This window comes from Astatotilapia calliptera, chromosome 7 (assembly GCF_900246225.1).
Source record: "Astatotilapia calliptera chromosome 7, fAstCal1.2, whole genome shotgun sequence".
NCBI lineage: Eukaryota > Metazoa > Chordata > Actinopteri > Cichliformes > Cichlidae > Astatotilapia > Astatotilapia calliptera.
The window spans coordinates 3,397,881-3,422,997 of record NC_039308.1 but is presented as its reverse complement, the minus strand read 5'-3'; the positions used below and the strand labels follow the sequence as shown (position 1 = coordinate 3,422,997).

Genomic DNA, 25,117 nt, shown 5'->3' with positions numbered 1-25,117 from the left:
TGATTACATTAAACCACCAAATGCCAAATGTGTTGGTTTGACATGGTCAAAAATGGGTTATTGTACTTGGTTAAATCACGTGGAAAAAGGTGCCACGATTAAATTGTGTTCATCCAACAACAGATTTTTTTGAGCGTACATTATCATTGCTATGCAGATGATACCTAGCTGTATCTATCCACCAAGCAAGATGACACACACCAGTTACTTAAACCACAAGAATGTCTTAAAGACAAAGGAGTGGCTGACCTCGAATTTCCTGCTTCTAAATTCAGACAAAATTGAAATGATTGTAGTCGGCCCATAAACCTTGGAGACATGATGTCTAACCCAATACTTACTCTGGATTACACTGGCCTCCAGTAACACTGTGAGGAATCTTAGAGTGTCCTTCAACATCCATTAAAACAATCTAACTGCAACAGTTCCAGCAGCCAAAGGTCAAATGTGAACAGGAGCATCAGGCAACCTTCGAGCCTGCAAAGTACAGCCAATATAGAAGAACCGAAAACTGCACTTCCCCTAATGGCCACTTTAAGCTGTCTGCAAAATGTCCAACTTAACTAATTATGATAACACATAACAATTAAAAGCTGAGCAGTAAATCATACTTTAAGCTGTCACTCTCAAACATGGACAGAGATATTAGAGGGAACCATGAACTGCAGATCTTCTCGTCTCTGGGAAAAACTGTGTGGATGCTCCTGGGCCAATTTTTGAAGAAGAAAAAAAGAAAGAAAGAAAAGAAAAGTGGCCTCATCATATAACTCACAGAAATCTGGTTCTCCTGTACTCCTTTACTTTGCAAAGGTGAATTTAAACCTTTAGACTGTGACTGTCCAGCACTGAACAGAATAAAATATATTTATGGTTAACAGATTGTTAGCTTCATACAGGGGAACTGGGGATTTGTGTAAAAATCAAATCTTTATAGTTTGGTGAATTCTAATCAACGTAAGGAGTTTGTTATTAATTTCTGGCAGAAATGTCTGATTTCCAGCGAACATTCTCAACAGATTCTTTATGAGCTGCTTTTAGAAAATCCAGGAATTGCCCCTGCAGATAAAAACGTATCATCTATCATCACAAACTCAATCTGCATGTTTCACAGTCTCTCTCAATGTAAGTCCCTGCAGATGTATGGCAGCTCAGCTGCAGTAATGTGGAGCGATGAGGCATTCAGGGACATATGCAGTTCTCTGGTATTATTTAGAAATGCATGAGCAGTCACATATGGTGCCATGTGGGCTGCCGTGACCCGGCTAAGGAGCAGCTTATCGTCTTTTCCAGAGGATCAGTGTCTGGCTGGCCTCTGCTCAACCAATGCAAAGCCAGCGGAGTGGCCACTTAGACTGACTCAAATTCAGCCTCATGGAGGGATTTATTCCATTTTTGCATTGTACTAATTCCTGCTGTTATATAGATAAGTCTATACACAGTAGCACAGTTGGTACATCCCTGATAATGAGGTTTTACTCTTAAAGATGATGATTCTACAAGTGTTCAGAAATTTGGAAGCTTTTCTATCTCCCACTGGAAGAGTAAGCACCATGTTTGGCTGGTTTACGTTCAGGCAGAAGCATTTATGTCTTTAACTGAAGCAGCTTTATTTGTGTGGGGAGCTGAAGGCAGTGAAATATAATGAAGTCTTCTTCTTCTTGCATCTGTAAAAAGATTAAATTCACACTTTGACTGAGGTGCTTCCAGCCTCCCTCATTAGTGGATTCTGTGTTTCTCTTTCTCTGCTGCTGGTGAGTTGACACCTTTAAAATTAACATGCTAAACTTAGCAACCCAGCTGCCTCAGTGTTTGCCTGCAGGACATTTAAGTATTTAATATCATTCGAGTGAGACACAACCCTAATCAAGCAGGCTTCAGTGGGTCATCAAACCAAACAGCCAAGGTGAAATATAGCCCTTGTTATGCTTAAGCACATAACCTCAGAAATGATTATTTTACTGTTCCAAAAATAGCAGAGCCCCAGTGAGTAGTGTGACTCTGTCACTTCAAAGCCTCTCGGAGATAAAAAGCAGGAAAACCTGAGCCCATTAAGCTTTTGAGGTTCTCGGGTTCTGGAGTAATGTGTCCCCCACATGATTATCACCACTGAACTTTACCATTTACCATAAATACAAAAAAATTCAAATGAGCTGTACCTCAGAAGGCAAAGACAAATGATTGGTAGAACAAACTCACCAGTTTCTGTTCCTGCAGTCGAAGGCTACAACACCGTTGGAGTCTGGAGTCCATTTAATACCTGACCAAAAGACAAGGAGTCAGTTCACAGAGTGACACCTGTGATATCAATAAGAAAAAACGTACATGGATACAAGGATATAAGAAATATTGAAAGACAAACAGGGAAGTTTGTGTGGATTGTATGGAATTGTATTATATGATCATTCCAAAATGATGTCAAACTGCCTAATTTCACTTGTTTTATTTCAGTCAGGACCATAAGGGTCAAACAAAGACTGGTATTTCCACAGCAAGAGCCCAGAACAGAACAGAGGCACCATCAGTGGCAACAGATGCATGAAAAAGAGTAAATGATACCATAAGGATTATTTTGAATTGTGAAATAATGCAAAGCTACTCTATTAGAGCCAAAAATAAAATCATGGAGCTGGAAACGAGCAGGACACTTTATGGCTGAACTCACCAGGGTAGATCCTGAAGAAACCCGTGGAGCTGCCAAAGTACTGCCAGGTGAGTGTAGGATCCTTCTGGAAGTTACCGATGAAGACGTCGTTTAAAGCCTCTGTGTTGTAGATGGCATTGAGGATGTTAGGATCTGCACACAGAGGAAAAACATGCTGATTTAGAGCTTCCTTTTAAAGAGCCATGACCTATGTTGAGGGAGTCAGCCATGAAGCACCTCTGACCTTTGTTGTACACATTGGTGGGAACCTGGATGTTGCTCATCTGAGTGTTGACAGGCAGTTTATTAAAATGTTCATTCTCCTCGAGGGGAAATTCTCCACCCAGATCCACATAGTTCCCATCCTCATCCGCAGTGTTGATCATCATCGAATTGTAGTAATCAAACTGGGAGAGGCAGCAACAGGAAATTCAGTTTGTTTTGTTTTTCACACAGAAATCCTGATTTTCAGTTCATTCTGATTATTGAGGAGTTAGAATCTGGTCTAATGTGTTTTTGTGTTTTTGACCCCTCAGGGCCACCATAAGCATGCAGAGCTTGAAAACTGTCAGGTTTTTGGCAACAAAGGCTGAGAAAAAGTTTTTGATGTTGACAGTAGCTATAAAAACACGTTGCATCTCACATTTCCTTTTTAATAAGGTTTGACTGGATCAGGGCGCCTCTGCCGCTACGGGCTCATTAAGGTCCTAAACGTCCCATAATGCATGAGTGCCTCTTGTGTACTCTCTCACCAATACTGTATATCATTAAGCTTTTATCTTGTGGTTTTTCTTTCTGTCCTCTCTCTCCTTGTACAGGACCTTCCTGCATCCCTTCCTGTCAAAAATGAGTTTTTCCCCTCTTCTGTCACCAAGTGATGGTAATGGTATTGTTGGGTTATTATTTGGACCTTATGATATAAGGTGCTCTGGTATAACTTTTATTTAGTGTTGCTTAAATGAAGCTGAATTGACTTAGGACTTCTACCATGTACAACATCACAAACTCTATCATTAGGTGCTTGTGTTTGAATATACTGTTTAACCCTTTAAGACCTACCATAGAACCAAGTCCGCCAGAGCTTATATTATATTTTTACATGCTGTAGTGACATTTTTGGAGGCATTTCAAGTTGCTATACAGCAATACAACCATTACAGTCCAAATTTTAATAATATGTATGCATTAAGTGCATACTAATTACATAAATTGCAAAAAAAATTGAAAATCGTTTTTGTTTTTTTAACATATATTTCTAGTTAGAGAAATTTAAGAGGCTTAACCCTCAAAACTGCAAATACAAAAAAGTTGCACAAAATAGTTTCCCACCACAGGAAATTTATTTTAAGTGTCTTCATAGTTTTATTTTTGAAATACACCAATTTTTATATACTGCAGGAAAAACAAAAATAAATATTATAATGCAAATTATTAAAAAAAAACCCCACCAGTATAGGCTCATAAGGCCCTGATGGTAAAAACTACATTTCCGCAAAATGACGTCACTTCCGGTTTCGGGCAGGTCATGGCGGACATGCGATAGTTCGCGCTGATGGACGTAGGAAGTGTTACAAACAGCCAGAGGTGGGACCAAGTCATTGTTTTGCAAGTCTCAAGTAAGTCTCAAGTCTTTATCCTCAAGTCTCAAGTCAAGTCTCAAGTAATGTCAGGCAAGTCAGAGTCGAGTCTCAAGTCACTGGTGTAAAAGTCCGAGTCAAGTCACAAGTCTGAAACTTTGAATTTCAAGTCCTTTCGAGTCTTTAAAAAAAAAAAAACAACGAAAAAATAATGTTGCAGTTATGCTAAATGTAAATATTAGACCATGTAATTTTAAAATCTGTGTTTTTCTCAACACATGACAAAATAGTGAACTTAGAAAATATACACAAATTGTGAAATTGCACCTCTTTAAAATGCAGCTCAATTAAACCTAGCTCCAAGAATAATTTTCACCGACAGTTCTGAGATAAGCTGCATGTTATTCTTGGATGCGGTTGTAGGACCGGCTTTAAAATCGCATGACAAAAATATCATACACATTAAAAAAAACTGTATCACCAACGTAGCCTGGAAAACATTTGCTAGTTAGATGAAGTCAGCTATCTCATCGTAGCATATTTATATGCATATTTATAATCATACGGTTCTTGGAGTGAGCGCATACACTCATGAAGTTTAGTAACTTCAGGTCACTGCAACAAGCCCAGGTACAGTTTACCGACGGATGGGTGCAGGACCTTGAAATGCACCGTGTAGAACGAAAGACCATCGTACGAACAAAGGTTAAGTTTACCAGTCTCACAAATCGTCGTCATAAATACACATTCCTTAACCGTTTATTAATAGGACCTTTGAGCTCAACGGTAATTAATTAGTAGTGGAAATAATTTCTGGTAGCATCACAGAAATGTAGCAGTGACAATAATATTGTATGCTGTAATCGTACTGGGCAATTAGTGATACAAAAAACCTGTTTTATCCTGTGAATAAAAGTATATGTTTTTGTCAATGTACCATAATAACAGAAGCGAAACGCAATATTGTGTCAGGACAATTCACTATTTATGCACAATAAATAAAGGAGCATAGCGCGACAATTTCTGTTCAGCGCCAGACTTGCTTGTAACCTATATCACCAATTATGTTATGAAAGTGAAGTATTAACTACTAAAAAACACTGACCTTCGTGTAAATGCTTGAGCAGACTAACCTGTGAGCTGGAGTGTTCTGGGACGTTATATTTGATCTTTGAATGGCTGCAATCCAGTCGCGTCTTTGTTACTTCGGAAACATGGCTCGAACAATTTCTCTTCAACGACGTAATCCGATAACAACCGATCTCTTTACCCGTCGGCTTCCCTTGGCTGTCATGCGACCGGCTATTGCAGTTAATAATACAACGGCTTCTTGTGTTTCTTTTTATCGCTGTATAACTGATTTTAATTGAAAGCCTGCGTGCGCTAGTACCGCTTGCCACGAGTTCCCAGAATCCTTTGCGGTTCTACCCGTGAATGACGTCACATTTTCAATCTCTATATAATATGCATGTTAAATTTTGTATTTGGGGTAAAATATCAAGTCTTTTCAAGTAAACCGGTTCAAGTCCAATTCAAGTCCCAAGTCATTGGTGTAAAAGTCCAAGTCAAGTCACAAGTCTTAGAACATTTTTTCAAGTCAAGTCTAAAGTCATAAAATTAATGACTCGAGTCTGACTCGAGTCCAAGTCATGTGACTCGAGTCCACACCTCTGCAAACAGCTGATCGGATCAGCAAAGCGTGTTTCTGGAATATTATGCTTTTGTTGCTGCAAGTGCTTTTTATGCAGTTTTTGCAAAGCTTTATGTGGAAGGAAACCGTGACCTAGGACAAGCTGATGGCATAAGATGTAAGTACAACTCATCCGGCTTCATATGCAAAAAAAAATTATTGCGCTAGCTTACATGGTTGCAGTGCTACTGGGATTTAAAAATAGTTACGCAAAAGGAGCGTGCCCACTCCGACCGGCTTTAAAGGGTTAAACATCTCTGGCTTCACAATATGAAAATGTGTACAGAACAAATTACATTTGTTTCATTCACATAAGTTTACGGCAGAATATCAGAAATACAAACCCACAGATGGAAGAATCCAGAAATAGTTAACTTCCCTGATGCTTATTGTGCGTTTCTTTGCGACCCAGTTTCCTATAGGATCAGTGAAGTTTGACCTAATCTAATTTCAGGAGTCAGCTGAGGTTTAAACCTCCAATCTGCTCCGGCCTCACAGCCTGCTGTCAACTCTGATCCACGCACAGTCAGCTAATGATAGCATTCAGCTAAAGACAAGGAAAGTACAAATGCACCAAACACTGACACATGACAGACTTGGAGGTTTTATCGTCCATCAGCATTAATTTAAACATGCAGAATACAGAATACGTCCTGGGTGATTCCAAACTAGCCAGTGAATCAGTTATCATCAAAACCAAAGAGTTGCACTGACCTTTAATGTTGCATTGAATTCATGGTACAAATCTGAGTCTTCTGCAGATTCTGCTAACCTCTGGCACAAGAAAAAGAGGAGAGAAATAAAACGGAGACTAAAAGACTGCACTGCACATGCACAGAAAAGCATACCAGCGAAAAATTATGAAATGTTCATTAGCTACAATGAGCTAAGAAATTATTATTATTATTATTATTATACAGTCTCAAAAGAGTATAGAAAGAAAAGGACTTTGGTGAGCAGATTCTTTTCGTTTTTATTATCAATATTATCAGGACTCCTTAGAGCCACAACAATATGAGTTGTGGCTCCATGAGTTGTGGCACTTCCTTTAAGAAAAATTCAGATATGAATGGCTTTAAAGGAATATGCACAGCTGGATTTAGCTGCGTTGGGAAAAAGTGAATTAGTTACTGTAGCGCAGAGTTCAACACAAAGGAATTCATCAACAAAGGCAACATTTAAGCACCAAAATGATTTTTATCAAGGCTAGTGTCACAGTTCTGGGTCATTTTGACGCAGCTTTTTCTGTTTGTTATATTTTGGTGTTTTTCTAGATTATGATTTATGTTCTGATTCTTGAGTTGTGCTGGTTTGATTTTGTATTATATTTTCTGTCAAGTCTGTCTGTCTCTGTCAAGTCTGCGTCTTTGTAAATTGTTTCCTGTTTTATTTTGATAGTTCCAGTCCTATGTCAGCGTATTCAGTTAGCCCTAATTTCTCCCAGCTGTGTCTCCCTCCTGTTTTCCATTCTCTGATTACGCCACTGCGTATTTAAGCCCTGTGTTGGCCTTTGGTCTTTGTTGCGTCATACGGTCTACATGCTGTGTGTTTGTAGTGTTCCAGTGGTGCAATTCCTCTGTTCTGAGTTTTGTTTTGTTTTTGTGGGAGTTATTTATAAGGAGATTTTTCCAGCATTAAAGTTGTGTTTTCAGTTCCAGTCCCGTCTTTGAGAGTCCTGCATTTTGGGTCCTTTTTCCTTCCTGCCTGCCACACAGCCTATCATGACAGTTAGAAACAGAACATGATTTGAATGCATAAATAACAGAGGCTTTTTTAAAGCTCGGTTTTCTGAGCTTCCAGCTTGATGCACAGCCATGAAACATTCTTCCAGTTGAAATACATTTAGGACCATCACACATTTTTCCATAAGACCAGTCAGACCCAACTACTTCTACTTCAACTGCTCCAGCTGCACACTTTATACAAAGTGATCACAGTGATATTGTTCATGCCACAAAGAAAACTGTCTAACGGATCATTCTGCTGTATTTTGTTAGGCAGCAAACTAATGACACAAATTATAACAGCATGTACTAAAAAACACAATCTTGTAATGAAGATGCAAAAGCAGGAATCACATTATTTTAAAAATCATGGGTTCAAATTAGTTCGGTCTCCCAGGAATAGTCCTGAAAAACCTCCTTTTAATGATCCTCACCATCACCGACTTCATCTTACTTCCCAACATTCGTTCGATTTCATCAGAGTAGTCCTTCACCAGGTCTTGTCCATCCACCTCTACGATCTTAATGATTGGCTCCACATCCTTCAATTTCTGAGACAAAAACAAAGACAGAGTCAAGAACAGCAGAAGTTTTTTTTAAATATACAATAACAACACATATAACATATTTAATATTTATTTCAATGCACTTTACACATCATCCCCCATTCACCCACGCACTCACATTCCTACAAGCACTTTCTTCAACATCTAACTGCTTTTCTATCTAACATTTAAACTCATCCGCGCTTAGATGAATGCATTAGAGAGCACCTTGGAGCAGCCAAGGCTCTAACTCCTGAGCTGCAGCCACCAAAATATCCATACCGTTCTGGTAACAACAAAGAAAAGCATTGAATCTGTACATTAAATAAACATTAACTCTAGAAAGACAAACTTGCAGCGTGTCATCAGTTATTACGACATGTGTGTGCTTGCGTGTATTCTTATACTGAGGGGATATCTGAGGTTATTGGGTCACTTTCTTTGGATCAAGAAGCTCGAGGTGGATAAACCAGCTGAGTGTGCGGAGGGTCAGCCCAGTCTGGGTATTTACACTCTGAATCTCTTCATTAAGTCACTCCCTAATTCCAATTAGTTCAAGCTGCCCAAACTGAAGCAAATACACAAGCAGAGCCAAACATTGAGTCCAACCTCTGTGAAAATCTTTTATCTCAGTCCTGCACACTTGCTGTACAGTATAATGAGCACAGAGCTCTATGGAGTCACAAAAAGGATTTCTCAGTGGTTGTTTTGCATCTTAGAGGAAGGGGCCTCAGTGGAAATGTAACCTAGTGTACCTTTGATTATGATGGGTTGCTGCAGAGTGACCCATCACTGAGAGGTCAATTCAATTTAATTTTATTTCTATAGCACCAAATCTCAACAACAATCATCTCAAAGCACTTTATATTGTGAGGTAAAGACCCTACAATAATACAGAGAAAACCCCAACAATCATATGACCTCCTATGAACAAGCACTCTGCAACAGTGGGAAGAAAAAAAACCCTTTTAACAGGAAGAAACGTGCAGCAGAACCAGGCTAGGGAGGGGCAGCCATCTGCCACGACCAGTTAGAGGTGAGGGGAGGAAGACAAGACAAAAGACATGCTGTGGAAGAGAGCCAGAGATTAATGATATCCATCCATCCATTCACTTCCGCTTATCCAGAGGACACCCTGGACAGGTCGCCAGTCTGTCACAGAGCTAACACACAGAGACAGACAACCATTCAACCATTCGCACCATTATGCCAGAGTACACGGGGAGAACATACAAACTCCACACAAAAAGACCCTGGCCTGATGGTGGGATTGAACTCAGGACCTTCTTGCTGTGCAGCAACAGTACTTTCCTTTGGTGTGATACGGTACTATGAGGTCTTTAACCTCCTAGGACCTGATGTCCACATATGCGGACATCCCATTTTGGGTTGTCTAGACCAAAATACTAAATTTTGCTCTACAAGGGCCTGATATCCACTTACGAGGACATTATACTGCCACATGTATGCTATGCCTTCTGAAGATACTGCCAAGGGAAACCATGTATAACATGGGTGGGCAACTCCAGGCCTCGAGGGCCGGTGTCCTGCGAGTTTTAGCTGTGTCCTTGATCCAACACAGCTGATTCAAACAGCTAAATGACATCCTCAACTAGGGATGGGTATCGAAACCCGGTTCTTGCTGAGAACCGGTTCCCACTGTTTCAATTCCTTGGAATTGTTTGCCATTTTTGCAAACGATTCCCTTATCGAGTCCAGTCGCCCTGAATGACGTCACCACGTTGCGGAGTGTCATTTACCTGGCAGGAAACACGGCGCCAGCGGCTCAAATGCTCAAAAGCTTGGTTATACTTTACGAGAACGGATGACAACAGGGCAACTTGCAAAGTAGATATTTCATTTAAGGGGGGAAACACTACGAATATGCAAAAACATTTGCTCACAAAACACGCGATAACCTTAAATGAATGTCGTGTTTTTAATTCCGCTCCGGACTCGTGAATCTCAACCCAGCAGCAGCGGTAACGTTTGCACGTCCTCTCCCGTTAATGCGGCAGGTAAATAATCAGCTAACAGTGCATATTATGTTAGCGCGATCTGCCTTATTGCAAAACCTGCCATTACTGTGCATTTAGTGACCATGATGAGAGAGACAGAGTCTGGCTCAGATGCTGGCAGTTCTCACTGCAGTCTACCGGTAGCGTCTCCTTTCAGGCCAGGATAGACGAATGTCACCGAGCAGTGACTGAGTTTGTGGTCAAAGGCTTGAATCCATTTGCCACAGCAGATGCCCCCGATTTCACTTTGGTAAGTGAATGTGTTTAATTGTAGGCAGGGACATTACTGGATATTCTTGTGTAATTGCTACAGAATAATTTATGTTATACTTTGTTATTGCTACAGGAGAATATTTATTTTATTATTTTACATTTACATTTTTTTTCCTGGGGCCCCTGTGACACCCCATTGAAGAGCCGTAGGCTGGATCTCTTAAGATCTCACTGTTGGGTTTGTAAGGCCATGTTACTCCTAAATTTCTATCTTGTTCAAAGAGAAGGTAAAAAACAAAGTTCTAAGCTAATCGACCTTAGTGTTCTCCTTTTTTAAAAATAAGAATCGATAAGAGAATCGATAAAGAATCGAATCGTTAAACAGAATCGAAAATGGAATCGGAATCATTAAAATCTTATCAATACCCATCCCTATCCTCAACATGTCTTGAAGTTCTCCAGAGGCCTGGTATTGAATTAATCATTTGATTCAGGTGTGCTGACCCAGGGTGAGATCTAAAACCTGCAGGACACCGGCCCTCGAGGCCTGGAGTTGCCCACCCCTAACGTATACTGTTAACAGAACTGGTCCTAGCACCGAGCTTTACAAAACAGGGATCCAACGCAAGAATTAAAACAATGTTGAAAAGTAGAAGCATTCAGAGAGTGCAAACCAAATGTACTTTAAGAAGTTTGTAGTGCAGTAAAAACAAGTGCAAAGTGCAGGCTTTATTAAAATGTGCCTTCTTAAAAACAAAGTAAATATACTTGACATCATTTTAAGTGCAATTATTTTCTATCATTTATGTGGATTATTACATGTATGACATTTATTGCAGTGTTTCGTAAATTGGTTTTTGTTAAATTGTGACCAATAAATCATTAAGTTGACTTCGAAAACCTCGATGGATGTAAGCCAGATTTTAATGGACTGCTAACATGACCCCACTCTACGCCCCTACAGTTTTATCACAAGATCATTCAAACCTTTTTAAGCTATGATGTTTACAGAATGATGACACATGGATGCAAACACTACCAAAAACATCCTTGTAAGTACCGTAATTACCCGTAGCATCATTTTTCTCCTAATAAATCTGTGCTAGGGCACTGAGCTGCATGTGCTCTTAGTTTTAAATGCTAGTTTCCAAAACTGGATTTATTTCAGGATATTCTGGCTTCCTGTCTTCCCCCACACTGCTGAAATGCACAGTGATGCTGATGATGTAAGGTGGGCTTAAACTCCCTGAAAAAAAGGTTTCTTGATCAGCCAGTTGGGGATGTTTCAATCATTTTTTGGTCCCAGTCGTGGCCTGAATCCTTTCAAGTAGCTCTACCCTGCTCGTCTCTGCAAGCGAACCAGACTTTAAGTGTGAACAACACACAAACACAACTCACCATTATTAATGTGCTTAGCACTACTATTGCTGAAATTGGCATTTCATTGTTTTTTTTAATTTATGGTGGATAAATGTGGTTTGAATCTTTGTTTAATTATTTTTATTTCTTTGTGTTATCTTCCAGATGTCACTGAGGTGAGAAGGATAAGGAGGCACATAAAGTAACCCCATAGAGTTTATGGGGTGGTTATTATACAAGATGATCTTGAGGGTCAGCCTTTTAACATCATTTAACATTCATTTTAGCACTGATACATTCATAGATTTGCTCATATAGCAATCCTCCAACAATTGCTGTATTTTATCTCTCATTCATGGCCAGAGAAAACGTACATGAAAACAACATGAAACCCGCAAGGCAGAAAACAATGTTATCTGGGGGTTATTTTGGTTCCTATACACGCATGTTGTGTATTCTGCAGGAGGTGGATGTGTGTTTAAAAGCATACAAACTGCTGACTGCCTCTGACGGCTCTAAATCTGACAGATAAATGGATGAATGTCTAAAATCAGAACAGGCCGCAAATCCTGACGCTGGTAAAGAGGGCTCAGTCCTCAATCTGGGCATTATCATGATCCCTGGGTGTGTTTGTCCTGGCAAACAAGCATAAGTGTGCACACAGACTCACACACACACACAATGATAGGCACACTCACCAACATACACGAATGCACATCCGAACTCTTCCAATTGCTCTTTGTTTCCAGTTCAAACAGTCAGAAGCCTCAGGACCAGTTTGAGGGTAAGAAACTCACATCTAAAGTAGACTTTGGCCATGTTTTAATTATTAAAAGAAAATTCAACCCAAATGAATACAACACCAGAAAAGACAAATACAAACCTCAATGGTTTATGAGACTTCTTTGTAGAACCTACAGAGAGTGAACGCTCCAGAAGTATGAAAGGCTGAAATAGAACCTCTCAGTTTTGGACACGTTGGCCAAACCATTGCTCAGTCAGTATTTATGCTTTCTTGCAGCCTTGTGCAAATGTTTGGTAAAAGTCTGAGGCTTGTCGAAATGACAAATCCTAGAACATTTTTTTAGGACGACTTTTGAATTTGAAATTTGCTTTTACCAGTTCTGGCTTCATTTACCTTCTGCAGCAGCAGAGATCCAGAGTATTTGGTTGCACACTCTCGAAGTTCTGCAGAGAATCTCAACGCCCACTGCTGCACCCTGCAAGACAGAAAGACAACAGACAATATCAAGGACTCACATTACAGACTGTTAGAAAACCACAAGAAGAGACGCAAACAAAAGATAAGGAAACAAAACAAAATAAAACAAACAAGCAAAAAGAAAAGAAAAGAAAATCTCACCACTAGATATCAGTAGATTGCAGTTAAATGAACTTCATGTATTATCCTAACTAAGATGGCTGCTGTAAAACAAACAGCTCTGGCTGTAAAGTGAGTGTTGGCTCTTAGGCTGTTGTTTACCTCAGCTGTCAATGTGTCCATGTCTATTTGGACTGTAAAACATTGTGAAACGAGTTTAATACAAGCCAATGACTCCGAGAAGCTCATCAAGTTCTGCTGTTTTTGCTATTAGCCACTGTTACATCCACTTCAAAGAAAGTTTCACCAACGTTGTTGGACTCTGAAACTTTCATACAATGTGAGAATGTAATCAAACTGTTTATCAAGGGAAAGCGTGAATTTTAGAACAATTAAGCCAAACATTAGCTGAAAACAAGAACACTGCAGGCAACAAGGACACGGACCAGCCGGCTCATTATCGGTATTCAGCTCAGTCCGCCTCTCTGATGGTACGGAAGTGCGTCAGTGTCTAGAACTGGCAGCTCGAAAATCTGGAAAGGTGAAATCAATGCTGACAGAAATATACACTTTTTTACAGATGATGTCTTTGTCAGAGGTGCCTTGTATATTTCAGAAAGATAATCTTATACCGCATACTTCATCTACTCGAACAGCATGGCTTCATAGTAGAAGAGTTTGGTTGCTGAACTTTCCTGCCTGCAGTGTGTGAGAACATTTGGAGCACCAAGAAAGCAAAAATAGAACAAAGACAAGCCAGGGCTGCTGAGAGCTAGGATCCTCTATCAGACAAGAATGGGAAAACTGTCCTCTCCCAGAAGTAGAGTTAAAAGTAGAGTGGATACTACACAGTGGGAAACATGGCCCTATTCCAACTTTTTGAGACGTGTGGCTGCATTAAAATTAGGGAGAAGATCCTCTAGGACACCATCCATCATCTCATTACGAGCACGGCCCGGGTCAGGCATGCATACAAGCATGCAGGCCGTAGAAACTACTGAAACAATGTGACATCCTTTTATTCCCAACACATCATGCAGTCCATATCTGTATCGATATGCAGCATGATTTTTTTTTCCAGTGTTCTCTCAATTTGTCGGAGCAGTGTGTATATAGTGTCATGCCACATATTATTTTGTGTTAAGTTTCACTCTGTGTACTTACCGATTTGAATATATGAGGTTTATCAGTTTTTATTCCTTTATAATATGATTCATCCTGCTTGGTTTCCTGATTCTTGTGGATCGCGTTTGACCACCTGGGTTGGCTGGCCTGATTTGTAGCACCTGTCTGAGCTGCTATCGATGCCAGCTGGGTTTGAATAACGCAGTGTGCTGGACCTTTTGATCTCCATCTGTTACATACACGCTGTCCTCTAACTTCTTTGATTAAACATTAAAATACTAGTTGAGGAAAGCATCGCAGCGAAACGGTCATGAAAGAAGCCCATGTTTAAAATTTGCTGTTAGCCACTGCATGCTAAAAATCATTGGTGCACTCAGACAAACTGGACTCGTACTGAGCTTGGAGCACTTCTCATCAATGGTCTATGTAGCAGAAAGGCAGGGACCCTTTGTTTATGCTATACCACCACTTTACCTCAGGATGAAAAGTTCTGTTGTTACGTTCTTGCGCTGTCAGGTGTTTAGCGTAAGCTTGACCGTGTGTTTCCATGACAACGCTTGGCTCAGCAGCGGTGCATTACAGCAGAAAAAGGCCCTTAAATATGACAGTGATGAAAGAGATTTAGATAATCTGCTCCTCATCTGGGTCACAGCAGAGAGCTGCAGGGGTCCACTCAGCACAGACCCACAGCAATGCAACAAAGCTGCAAGTTAAAGTTTTGGTTTGTGTCGCAACAGCAAAACGGACAATTAACACAACAGACACTATAATGTTTCTATCATATGATATAGAAATATAATATAATAAAATATGTACAGAGGAGGTCAGGAGAGATGTAGAAGAGTGAAGTACTATAACCATCTATGAAAACCAGTCAAAGCTTTGTCATGGTTTCTGCATTTCAGCCATGTCTCAAAGCTGATGATCACTGATTGTGAACTAAGGCCATGCACACAGGCTGGTTAAAGCTCCATCATGTCATAGATGCACATGATCCAGAAACACTGCCTACACAGTTTGTTTCAGACACAGGATGACCTGAAGGCCCATTTTGAACTATGAATTATTCAAAGTTACCCCTGGAATTGGAAAGCAAAAACATCAATCTGGAGATGAGGAGAACAACGTTCACTTTAACCATTCTGAGGGAAAACATCATCAGAATATTCCAGGTCCAGGTGATGAATAATTACACATAATGAGGACAGTGTGAAGTGCCTCAGTCACAGCACTTCACACAGACAGACAGAGGAGAGAGAGAGTTTACCCAGCATGTGTTGAAAAGGAGGGTAACGCTCCATCTGTTCTGGACATTAATCCTCTAAGTTCAGTGCAGACACACACACACACAGTAAATACACTGTGGGCTTGTAACAGGTTTGACAATAACCCATGTAAGACACACTGCTCTGCTACAGATGTAACTAATTACTGTTCATTTAAATTCTGGGTGCTAGATTCCTTTGATGAATCATTTAAACTATGAAATGCTATGTACCATCATGCACACGTCTTATTACACTGAACAAAAATATAAACGCAACACTTTTGTTTTTGCTCCCATTCCCCATGGGATGGACGTAGAGACCTAAAATTCATTCCAGATACACAATATAACCATCCCTCCCAAACAGTGGTCACAAATCAGTCCAAATGTGTGGTAGTGGGCACATCTGCTATATTGAGATAATCCATCCCACCTCACAGGTGTGCCACATCAGGATGCTGATCTGACATCATGAGTAGTGCACAGGTGTACCTCAGACTGCCCACAACAAAAGGCCACCCTGGAATGTGCAGTTTTTTGCGCTATTGGGGGTCTGGGGACCCAGAACCGGTCAGTATCTGGTGTGACCACCATTTGCCTCATGCAGTGCAACACATCGTCGCATGGAGTCTATCAGATTGTCAATTGTGGCCTGTGGAATGTTGGTCCACTCCACTTCAATGGCTGTGCGAGGTTGTTGGATATTCGTGGGAACTGGTACACGCTGTCGTATACGCCGGTCAAGCACATCCCGAACATGCTCAATGGGTGACATGTCTGGTGAGTATGCTGGCCATGCAAGAACTGGGACATTCTCAGCTGCCATCTGCCCTGAACAATGTGAACCATGATTCATCCGTGAAGCGCACACCTCTCCAACGTGCCAGACGCCATCGGATGTGAGCATTTGCCCACACAAGTCTGTTACGGCGACGAGCTGGAGTCAGGTCAAGACCCCGATGAGGACGACGGGCATGCAGTTGAGCATCCCTGAGACGGTTTCTGACAGTTTGTGCAGAAATTGTTTGGTTGTGCAAACCAATTGTTCCAGCAGCTGTCTGGGTGGCTGGTCTCAGACGATCTTGGAGGTGAACCTGCTGGATGTGGAGGTCCTGGGCTGGTGTGGTTACACGAGGTCTGTGGGTGTGAGGCCGGTTGGATGTGCTGCCATATTCTCTGAAACGCCTGTGGAGACGGCTTATGGTTGAGAAATGAACATTCAATGCACGGGCGACAGATCTGGTTGACATTCCTGCTGTCAGCATGCCAATTGCACGCTCCCTCATTGCTTGTGGCATCTGTGGCATTTTGCTGTGAGACAAAACTGCACATTCCAGGGTGGCCTTTTGTTGTGGGCAGTCTGAGGTACACCTGTGCACTACTCATGATGTCAGATCAGCATCCTGATGTGGCACACCTGTGAGGTGGGATGGATTATCTCAATATAGCAGATGTGCCCACTACCACACATTTGGACTGATTTGTGACCACTGTTTGGGAGGGATGGTTATATTGTGTATCTGGAATGAATTTTAGGTCTCTACGTCCATCCCATGGGGAATGGGAGCAAAAACAAAAGTGTTGCGTTTATATTTTTGTTCAGTGTATATATGAGCAACTCTCAGCGGCAAAGAGCTGCCAAAACTGTAGTTTGTTAAAACTCCCGATGCCATCAGTGATCATGTGATTTAAGTGCTCGATGCTTTGCCCTTTTTTCTTAGATTTTTATCTGTTTTTTCTTTAATCCCGGAACTCTTGACAGTATAAAATTTTAAAAATAACAATAATTTTGTTTGAATCATGTTTACCCGTGTAAGGAACTCTTCTCTTCTCTCCATTTTCTCTTTACTCTTTTACACATCAAAAATGGCAGATTTTGACCACCATGAATAGAATAGAAATTTGACCCCGGAACATGTTATCAGTAGGCTGGCTGGATAACATCTTATAGTTACGTATTTTAAAATGTAATAGTCAGCAGAACAACCCAAATAATTCAATCTGATCTCAGAGAGATGATGAACACTGCTGGAAGACTGAGCTGGAGTCATGGTAGGCACTGGTTTGCTTGTGTTTCTGTCTCGCTCCTGTTTTCTTTCTCAGGCCTTGGCTGGGTTGGGCAGGTGGAGCTCTACCTTTGGGTGGAGTTGCCACCATCTCCTGCACACCAGCAGGAGATGGTGGCACACCTGTTGCTTATTTTCCTGTCTCCAAGTATTTAAGAACCAGCTCACACATCCAGTCTTTGCCCAATTGTCTTTTTTTCAGTGTGGTATTCAAACCCTTCCTTGTGACCTTCCCTGGGTGTTTGGCACCCTCCTGGACCTTACCAACAACCCTCACGTGTAAGCCTGCACCTTCAGTCCTTACTTCTCCCGAACCCAGCCTTCTGGATCTAATACTGCTCTCCTCTCTCCCAGTGAACCTTCGTCTAACTGCATCTCCGGAAACTCAGGAATTCCGCTTTTGCCAGTGTCCTCTATCCTAGAGAAATTCCCCCATGGAAGTTATTCTGTGTTTTAAAATCAGTGCTTCTTGTAAACAATAAAGGTCTTGAGTTTGATCAGTTCAGCCTCTTTCTGGTTGTGCATTAGAGTCCACTATGCCTTTGGTGTTCATGCCTTGATAAGCGTCTGCCTTTAGTTTTCCAAACTGTTTAACTTAAAGCAGCAATCCTTGATGAATCTCTCTGTCCTTCAGCTCTCTGCAGATTTACGTTTTACTTTAGTTGCTGTATTTAATCCTTTATTTGCTGCCTTTGAAACACTTCAGTCGCTCATTCTGTCCTCCTTCAACACATGCTTGAATCTTCTGAGGTCTTTCCCTTTTCCTCCTGCCTGGCAGCTTTATCTACATGATCCTTTTTCCATCGTATCCACTATCCCTCCTCTGCACATATCCAAACCATCTCAGCCCCAACTCTTCAACTTTGTCTCTAACCTGAGCTGTCCCGCAGATATACTCATTTCTAAGCCTGTCCATCCAAGTGACTCCCAAGAAAAATCTTACCATTTCATCTCTGCCCCCTCTATCTCCACCTTCTGTGTTTTTGTCAGCACCCTTGTGTTCCAAATCATTTGACTGATATCATTGATCGAAACTATAAACTTCATTTAAGGCAGCACGGTGGCACGGTGGTTAGCACTGTTGCCGCACAGCAAGAAGGTCCTGAGTTCAATTCCAACATCAGGCCGGGGTCTTTCTGTGTGGAGTTTGCATGTTCTCCCCGTGTTTGCGTGGGTTCCCTCCGGGTACTCCGGCTTCCTCCCACCGTCCAAAGACATGCAGCTTGAGGGGATAGGTTAATTGATTAATCCAAATTGCCACTAGGTATGAATGTGAGTGCGAATGGTTGTCTGTCCCTGTGTGTTGGCCCTGCGACGGACTGGCGACCTGTCCAGGGTGTACCCTGCCTCTCGCCCTATGACAGCTGGGATAGGCTCCAGCGCCCCCCGCGACCCTGAAAAGGATAAGCGGAAGCGAATGGATGGATGGATGGATAAACTTCATTTATTCAACACTCCTCCCAGAGCTTCGCACTGAACAGGTAGCAATGATTACTCTGACATTTTTCTACCTGTTATAACATAAAAATGTTTTCATTTTCAATACAAATTGTGCCAGGTCTGAAAAAATAAATAATAAATGAATCACCTACACTGCCTATAAACGTAAAATGTCACATGTCAAACATCTGGGAGATGTCAATAACAAAGAATGGGTAGTGCTCATTACATCCCTGTAAACTCATCTGCCCCGAGTTTCCTTGTTTTTCTGACACATTGTTTAAAACATCATAATTTTACTTACTAGCCTTTTCCAAAAAAATAAATAAATAAAAATGTAAAAATACATTAAAATAAGTACTGCCAGGCATGGGAGCCTTTAAACTCTAAATAAGAATGTTAAAGTGTATTTCATGTGTTCAGAGGTATGAATGGAAGCAACTGAGATACTGGGTTGGTATTCCTGCTACTGAAAGTCTGATTGTATGGGTCATGAACTCCAGGCAATGTTGGCAAAACCAGGTCGGTCCAAAAAAGAACTAGAAGCACGCTCTTCGGTTCAGGTCTGTCCACGCCATACCGCTGTGCAGTTACTGGACAGTTACTTGTTCTCGCCTGCGTCGATGTTGGGTAGCGTGTAGAAATGTTCTGGGCTGCAGTCCACCTGTGAAAACAGCTTCCAGTATAAGTCTGAGGGGGCAGAGCCCTATAGAGCAATTTATTTTCTCACATTTAGAGTTCTAACAGTACCAGCTGATCACTTTATATTCACTGTTAGGTTTAACAGTCCTAAAATGCTGCAGCATATATGAAAGCAACGGTCTCCCATCCGTCTCCAATTCAATCTAAAAATGCTCCCAAAATAAATCCTCCATCAAGATCACCTCTGAAGTCTATTCAGCTAATCCCCTGTGCCGAGGGTGATCTGCCCAGCAGACTGACTGACAGAAAATACACAGCCATCATTTCATTTCACAACCAGGTCAAAGGTCAGCAGTCCAGACAGCGACCTGGAGCGATGTCAAAGTTTTTTTTTAACTGCTTATCTAACTCATCGTGGTGATGTATGGCAAAAAAATCGGGTTAATGTACTGTCTAATACAGCCGATAAGACAGCTTTATGATTAAGCCTGGAGACAAGCTACAGTTAACTGTACACTATGCAGCACTTGCATTAAATACTTGTTTTATTGCTTTATATTAAGGGTTTATAACACAACCAAAAGAATAAGACTTTCCTCTAGTTTCTTGGCTGCTTCTAACAGCCTGTAGACTGTGTGCAGGTTGGGTTCAAGGCACAAGACTTTTATACTCGCTCCTGCCTCTGTGAACCTCATCTGCCATCTTATAGAATCACAGTTAGCAATACTAGCTCATATCAGCCAACAGACACCATTAATCACCAACATCAACAAACGAGCCGCTCCCACATATGAAACACAAACTTTACAAAAGGGGCAAAAAAACAATCAGTTTAATCTAGTGAAGCACTTTTGGTCAAGTGGTAATGTGACCAGTAATGAGGCAGAACTGGTCACTACATCAGCACAGCATCTTCCTACTTTGATCCATGCATGGGTGTATGAGCAAGCAACCAAGCAGCAGCAGGCTGGTAAAAGGTGACAACTACAACTATCTGGATGAAAAACAAAACATTCAATAGATCGATACTTTACATGCAAAATAAAATAAAATATTATTATTGTGTGTGAAATACATGCCTGATCTTCTACATCAGAACTGCCAGTGAAAGTGAACTCTGCAGCTTCTTATTTCATTTTGTTGATGCTGCCATCTGTGACAGCCTGCTTGAAAGTCTGACAGTATCCCGTTACCTCAGTTACTGCTCACTGAGTGTCACTGGTACAAAGTCCTGCCTCTTTAGCTCTGCATGTCACAGCGGCTGAGGTGGATTTGCATGGGTTTAGGTGCATTTGTAGCCAGGTGACGTGGCCCTGTTTGTCCAGGCCTATGGCGGTTTGGTGGAGAATGTGGGTCAGGCTTGGAAAGGTGACCGTGGCCAGTGAGCCATGCTGGCCCACAGATGGTGATGCGGAGGGAGCGTGTGAGGAAGCTGTAGCCGTGCAGGACTGCAGCTGCAGGGAGCTGCTGCTCTCTAACTGCCTCACAGATTCATGATAATGAGCTTCAACGGCAGCAAAACAGACAACACAAAACCACAAACATGTTGGGTAGATAAACACACTGCAAGAGCTTTGCATGTCACAAACAGTACATAAGAGACAAGCAAAGTTGCTACAATTTTAATGAGCTTGAAAATCAATATTTGGTACGACCAGCTTTATTCTTCAACAGCCTGAACTCTCTTAGGCAGCTTTCTTATATATTTCCTTAAGTAGTCTTCAGGAATTGTTCTCTGAAGGGTGTTCAAAGCTCTTTGGATGTTGGCTGCCTATTTTCAGGCTCTCTTGAGGTCCAGACCCTGCGGAGGCCAATCCATGGCTTAAAGTGTGTTTTTCTATCCAGGTGTTTTTATTGCGCTGGCAGTGTTTGGAATAATTGTCATAATAAAAAAATGAAGCCACTGTCAATCAGACACTTTCCAGTTTGTGTTGGTCGATCAAAATCTGTGTTCTCCATAAATTCTGGAAAGATCTCAGACACCACTGACTGAAACGCGGCCCCAAACCAAACAAAGCCTCCAGCATGTTTTACAGATGTAGACAATCAGTCTTGCAGTTCTCTCCTGACCTCCTCTGCACATATTAACAATAATTTAAACCAGAAAGTCAAAATCAGAAAAAAAATCAGGGGATAGAAGTCTACCATAGTGGAGATTATTCGTATGATGAAAAATGTACTGGAAACCCTCGATTCATCCATATTGTCCTGCTCACCTGGGTTGCAGGATCAACAATCAATGCAGAAATTCCCAAACCTTTTCAAGCTGCTGAAAAGTCAGTTGAAAGGCAGAGTCCTGGTTCTGCCCTGGATATGTCTGAAACTTCTCACCTAGGACCCACCCAATTAGCATCCTAGTCAGATGTCTGAACCTTCTCCAATCACTTCTTCCAAAGTAGTTCTATTATGAGCTCCTCAACCTCTCTCCAAGAGTGAGACCAGGCATTTTCCAAAGAAGGTTATTTCCGCTCCTTGCTCATTTTTCCAGTTGCCTCCCACAGGTCCCACACACAGAGGAGAGCAGGGACATGTAGTCAAAAATGTGCAATACAATGTATTTCTTATTTTAACAAAAGAAAAACTTTATAAACCACACAAAAAACCTAAACAGCTTAGAACCTAATAGCAAAGTAACTGTTTTTTTGGCCAAACTGGATGCTGTACTCCAGTTCGTGTGACCCATGTTGAACAGCTGAGTTAAAATAAGCTTTTGGGTTTCCTAAATCTGAGTTTTTAGAAGTGTTACATCACTTTTAACTGTCACACCTGCAAAAATCAAAGACAGTGGAGAGCAAATTTCAGGGAGTCCTGAGGGAAAACAGCCTGCTGAAACACAGTTATTCTCTCGGGACCTCCATAAAAGCGCAGTGCACTCTGGGAGTTGACTATCAGAAGCTGGAATAAGCCCATTCAGGACTATTTTCTACAAGCTACACGCTTACTATATTCTATATGCGTTCATATTAACATGTCAGTCATGTTACCATAACTGCGAATGACATTCAGCTTTCCCATCCATAGGTTTCTAACGATATCTACAGTCTTACAATAATGCAGGCCTTTAAAAAAACATTTTTAACCCTCTGCAGAGGTTATGAGACGTAAACATTGTGCACTTACGTCTCAGGTGGGATCTTCATCTGAGCCTCAGCTGTGATCAAAAGGCAAAAAATTCCCATTAGCCTCAAGAGGGTCCTCATTCCCAAAACATTAATGCTGTCCATCCTATATCCCTGAAGTCCGGACATGGAGCTCCTTTAAAGAGACTTTAAAGGAAGATTCTCAAACTGGGAGAAGCTCTGAATGTTCAAGAAGATGATAAAGAGTTTGTAGGAAACGGTTTCCTCATGTTGGCTAAAGACAGGAAACGGTGACATTTATAGTTACAGACTTTTGACCCTGAACTCTTTCCATCACGTCTGAATAAACTGGTCCTGCTGCCAGCATCTTCTCTGTTTGCTTCAGCCTCTCATCTTCATCAGAGCAACTTCTAAAAGATCCAGAGAAACTCAAAGTCATTGCACACCCAGACAAAGAGTTAAAAATCCATCCTACTGTCCACAGGAAAGACTACTGTAGCAAGTTCCTCCAGGTTACTCCTTATGGAACCAGGAACAGTGAGTGGGTTCATTTCACCACCTTGCAGATATTAAAGAAAACATAAAGCTGGTTGTCTGCAGTAGACACTGCAGCCACTTGCCTTCCCTGTCGCCCAATTTGTGGTGTAATCCACTTGGATTAAAAACTCCTCTTCCTCGTGGAAGAGAGCGTCACAGAGAGAGAGAGAGAGAGAGAGAGAGAGAGAGAGAGAGAGAGAGAGAGAGAGAGAGATGAGTGGGGAGGGATTGGAGCAGGGGATTGGATGCAGGCTCTGTTTTATCAGAGAGGATTAGAGCAATTTCTGGAGACAGACTCCCCAGCAACCAATCGCAGCTGCTGTAGAGAGAGAAAAAGAAGAAAAAAAAAGCACAGGCTCAGTTTGGCTGCTCAAAGAGAGAAAGGGAGAGAGAGAGCAGCTAACAAGACATAATGCCCCAACACACACACACTCAGATAATCAGCTGACTGACAAAAAACCCCCACACTCAAGCATTCACATAAATTACATTTTATTGACACTCTTTAAAGTCATGAAGCTAAACCAGACACACACAAAGAGACACACAGTCCAAGGTTTCACTCTACTATCTGATCCAGATCCACCAAGACTTTAAACCTTCAGTAAGCTGATAAAAACCCACTTAGAGGTAAAGCTGCTGACCAATTACGGCTCACCATTATCTCACTATCGTCATCCCAACCCATCAACAACATTATCTCCACAACTGGAAAAGACAAAAAGAGGTGCAAATGTTACACTGAAAACAGGGGGGAAAGAATCACGAGAGTGATTATGACTTGCGTCTCTCATGCAGTCGTTTATTGCAGTGAGGAGAACTCGCAAAAGCTCCCTAGTAGGGATGGGTATCGAAAACCGGTTCTTGTTGAGAACCGGTTCCCACTGTTTCAGTTCCTTGGAATTGTTTGCCATTTTTGCAAACGATTCCCTTATCGATTCCAGTCGCCCCGAATGACGTCACCACGTTGCGGAGCGTCATTTACCTGGCAGGAAACACGGCGCCTAAGCGGCTCAAACGCTCAAAAGTTTGATTATACTTTATGAGAACGGATGACAACAGGGCAACTTGCAAAGTAGATATTTCATTTAAGGGAGGAAACACTACGAATATGCAAAAGCATTTTCTCACAAAACACGCGATGACCGTAAATGAATGTCGTGTTTTTAATTCCGCTCCTGACTCGTGAATCTCAACCCAGCAGCAGCGGTAACGTTTGCACGTCCTCTCCCGTTAATGCGGCAGGTAAATAATCAGCTAACAGTGCATATTATGTTAGCGCGATCTGCCTTATTACAAAACCTGCCATTACTGTGCATTTAGTGACCATGATGAGAGAGACAGAGTCTGGCTCAGATGCTGGCAGTTCTCGCTGCAGTCTACCGGTAGCGTCTCCTTTCAGGCCAGGATAGACTAATGTCACCGAGCAGTGTCTGAGTTTGTGGTAGAAGGCTTGCACCCATTTGCCACAGCAGATGCCCCCGATTTTCGCTAAGTGAATGTGTTTAATTGTAGGCAGGGACATTACTGGATATTCTTGTGTAATTGCCACAGAACAATTTATGTTATACTTTGTTATTGCTACAAAAGAATATTTATTTTATTATTTTACATTTACAATTTTTTTTCCTGGGGACCCTGTGACACCCCATTGAAGAGCCGTAGGTTGGATCTCTTAAGATCTCACTGTTGGGTTTGTAAGGCCATGTTACTCCTAAATTTCTATCTTGTTCAAAGAGAAGATATAAAACAAAGTTCTAAGCTAATCGACCTTAGTGTTCTCCTTTAAAAAAAAAAAGAATCGATAAAGAATCGAATCATTAAAAAGAATCGAAAATGGAATCGTGAAAATCTTATCAATACCCATCCCTA

The 25,117-nt window shown here is 41.4% G+C and overlaps 1 protein-coding gene across 5 annotated transcripts in view; it reads right to left on the bottom strand.

The window, feature by feature from the left end:
• Positions 1 to 23,344, bottom strand: part of LOC113025111 (voltage-dependent calcium channel subunit alpha-2/delta-4-like) — a 79,646-nt gene extending 56,302 nt beyond the window's left edge. For 4 of the 5 annotated variants that reach the window (XM_026172537.1, XM_026172539.1, XM_026172538.1 and 1 more), the window contains exons 1-7: positions 22,749 to 23,344; positions 12,906 to 12,987; positions 8,067 to 8,183; positions 6,623 to 6,682; positions 2,886 to 3,048; positions 2,663 to 2,794; positions 2,197 to 2,257 (exon numbers count right to left, since the gene is read on the bottom strand). In XM_026172537.1, the coding sequence (XP_026028322.1) occupies positions 2,197 to 2,257; positions 2,663 to 2,794; positions 2,886 to 3,048; positions 6,623 to 6,682; positions 8,067 to 8,183; positions 12,906 to 12,987; positions 22,749 to 22,876 (743 nt within the window). In that variant the 5' untranslated portion in view covers positions 22,877 to 23,344. The remainder of the gene's footprint in view (positions 1 to 2,196; positions 2,258 to 2,662; positions 2,795 to 2,885; positions 3,049 to 6,622; positions 6,683 to 8,066; positions 8,184 to 12,905; positions 12,988 to 22,748) is intronic. The other variant, XM_026172541.1, reaches the window with a different exon arrangement.
• Positions 23,345 to 25,117: the final 1,773 nt, after the last annotated feature.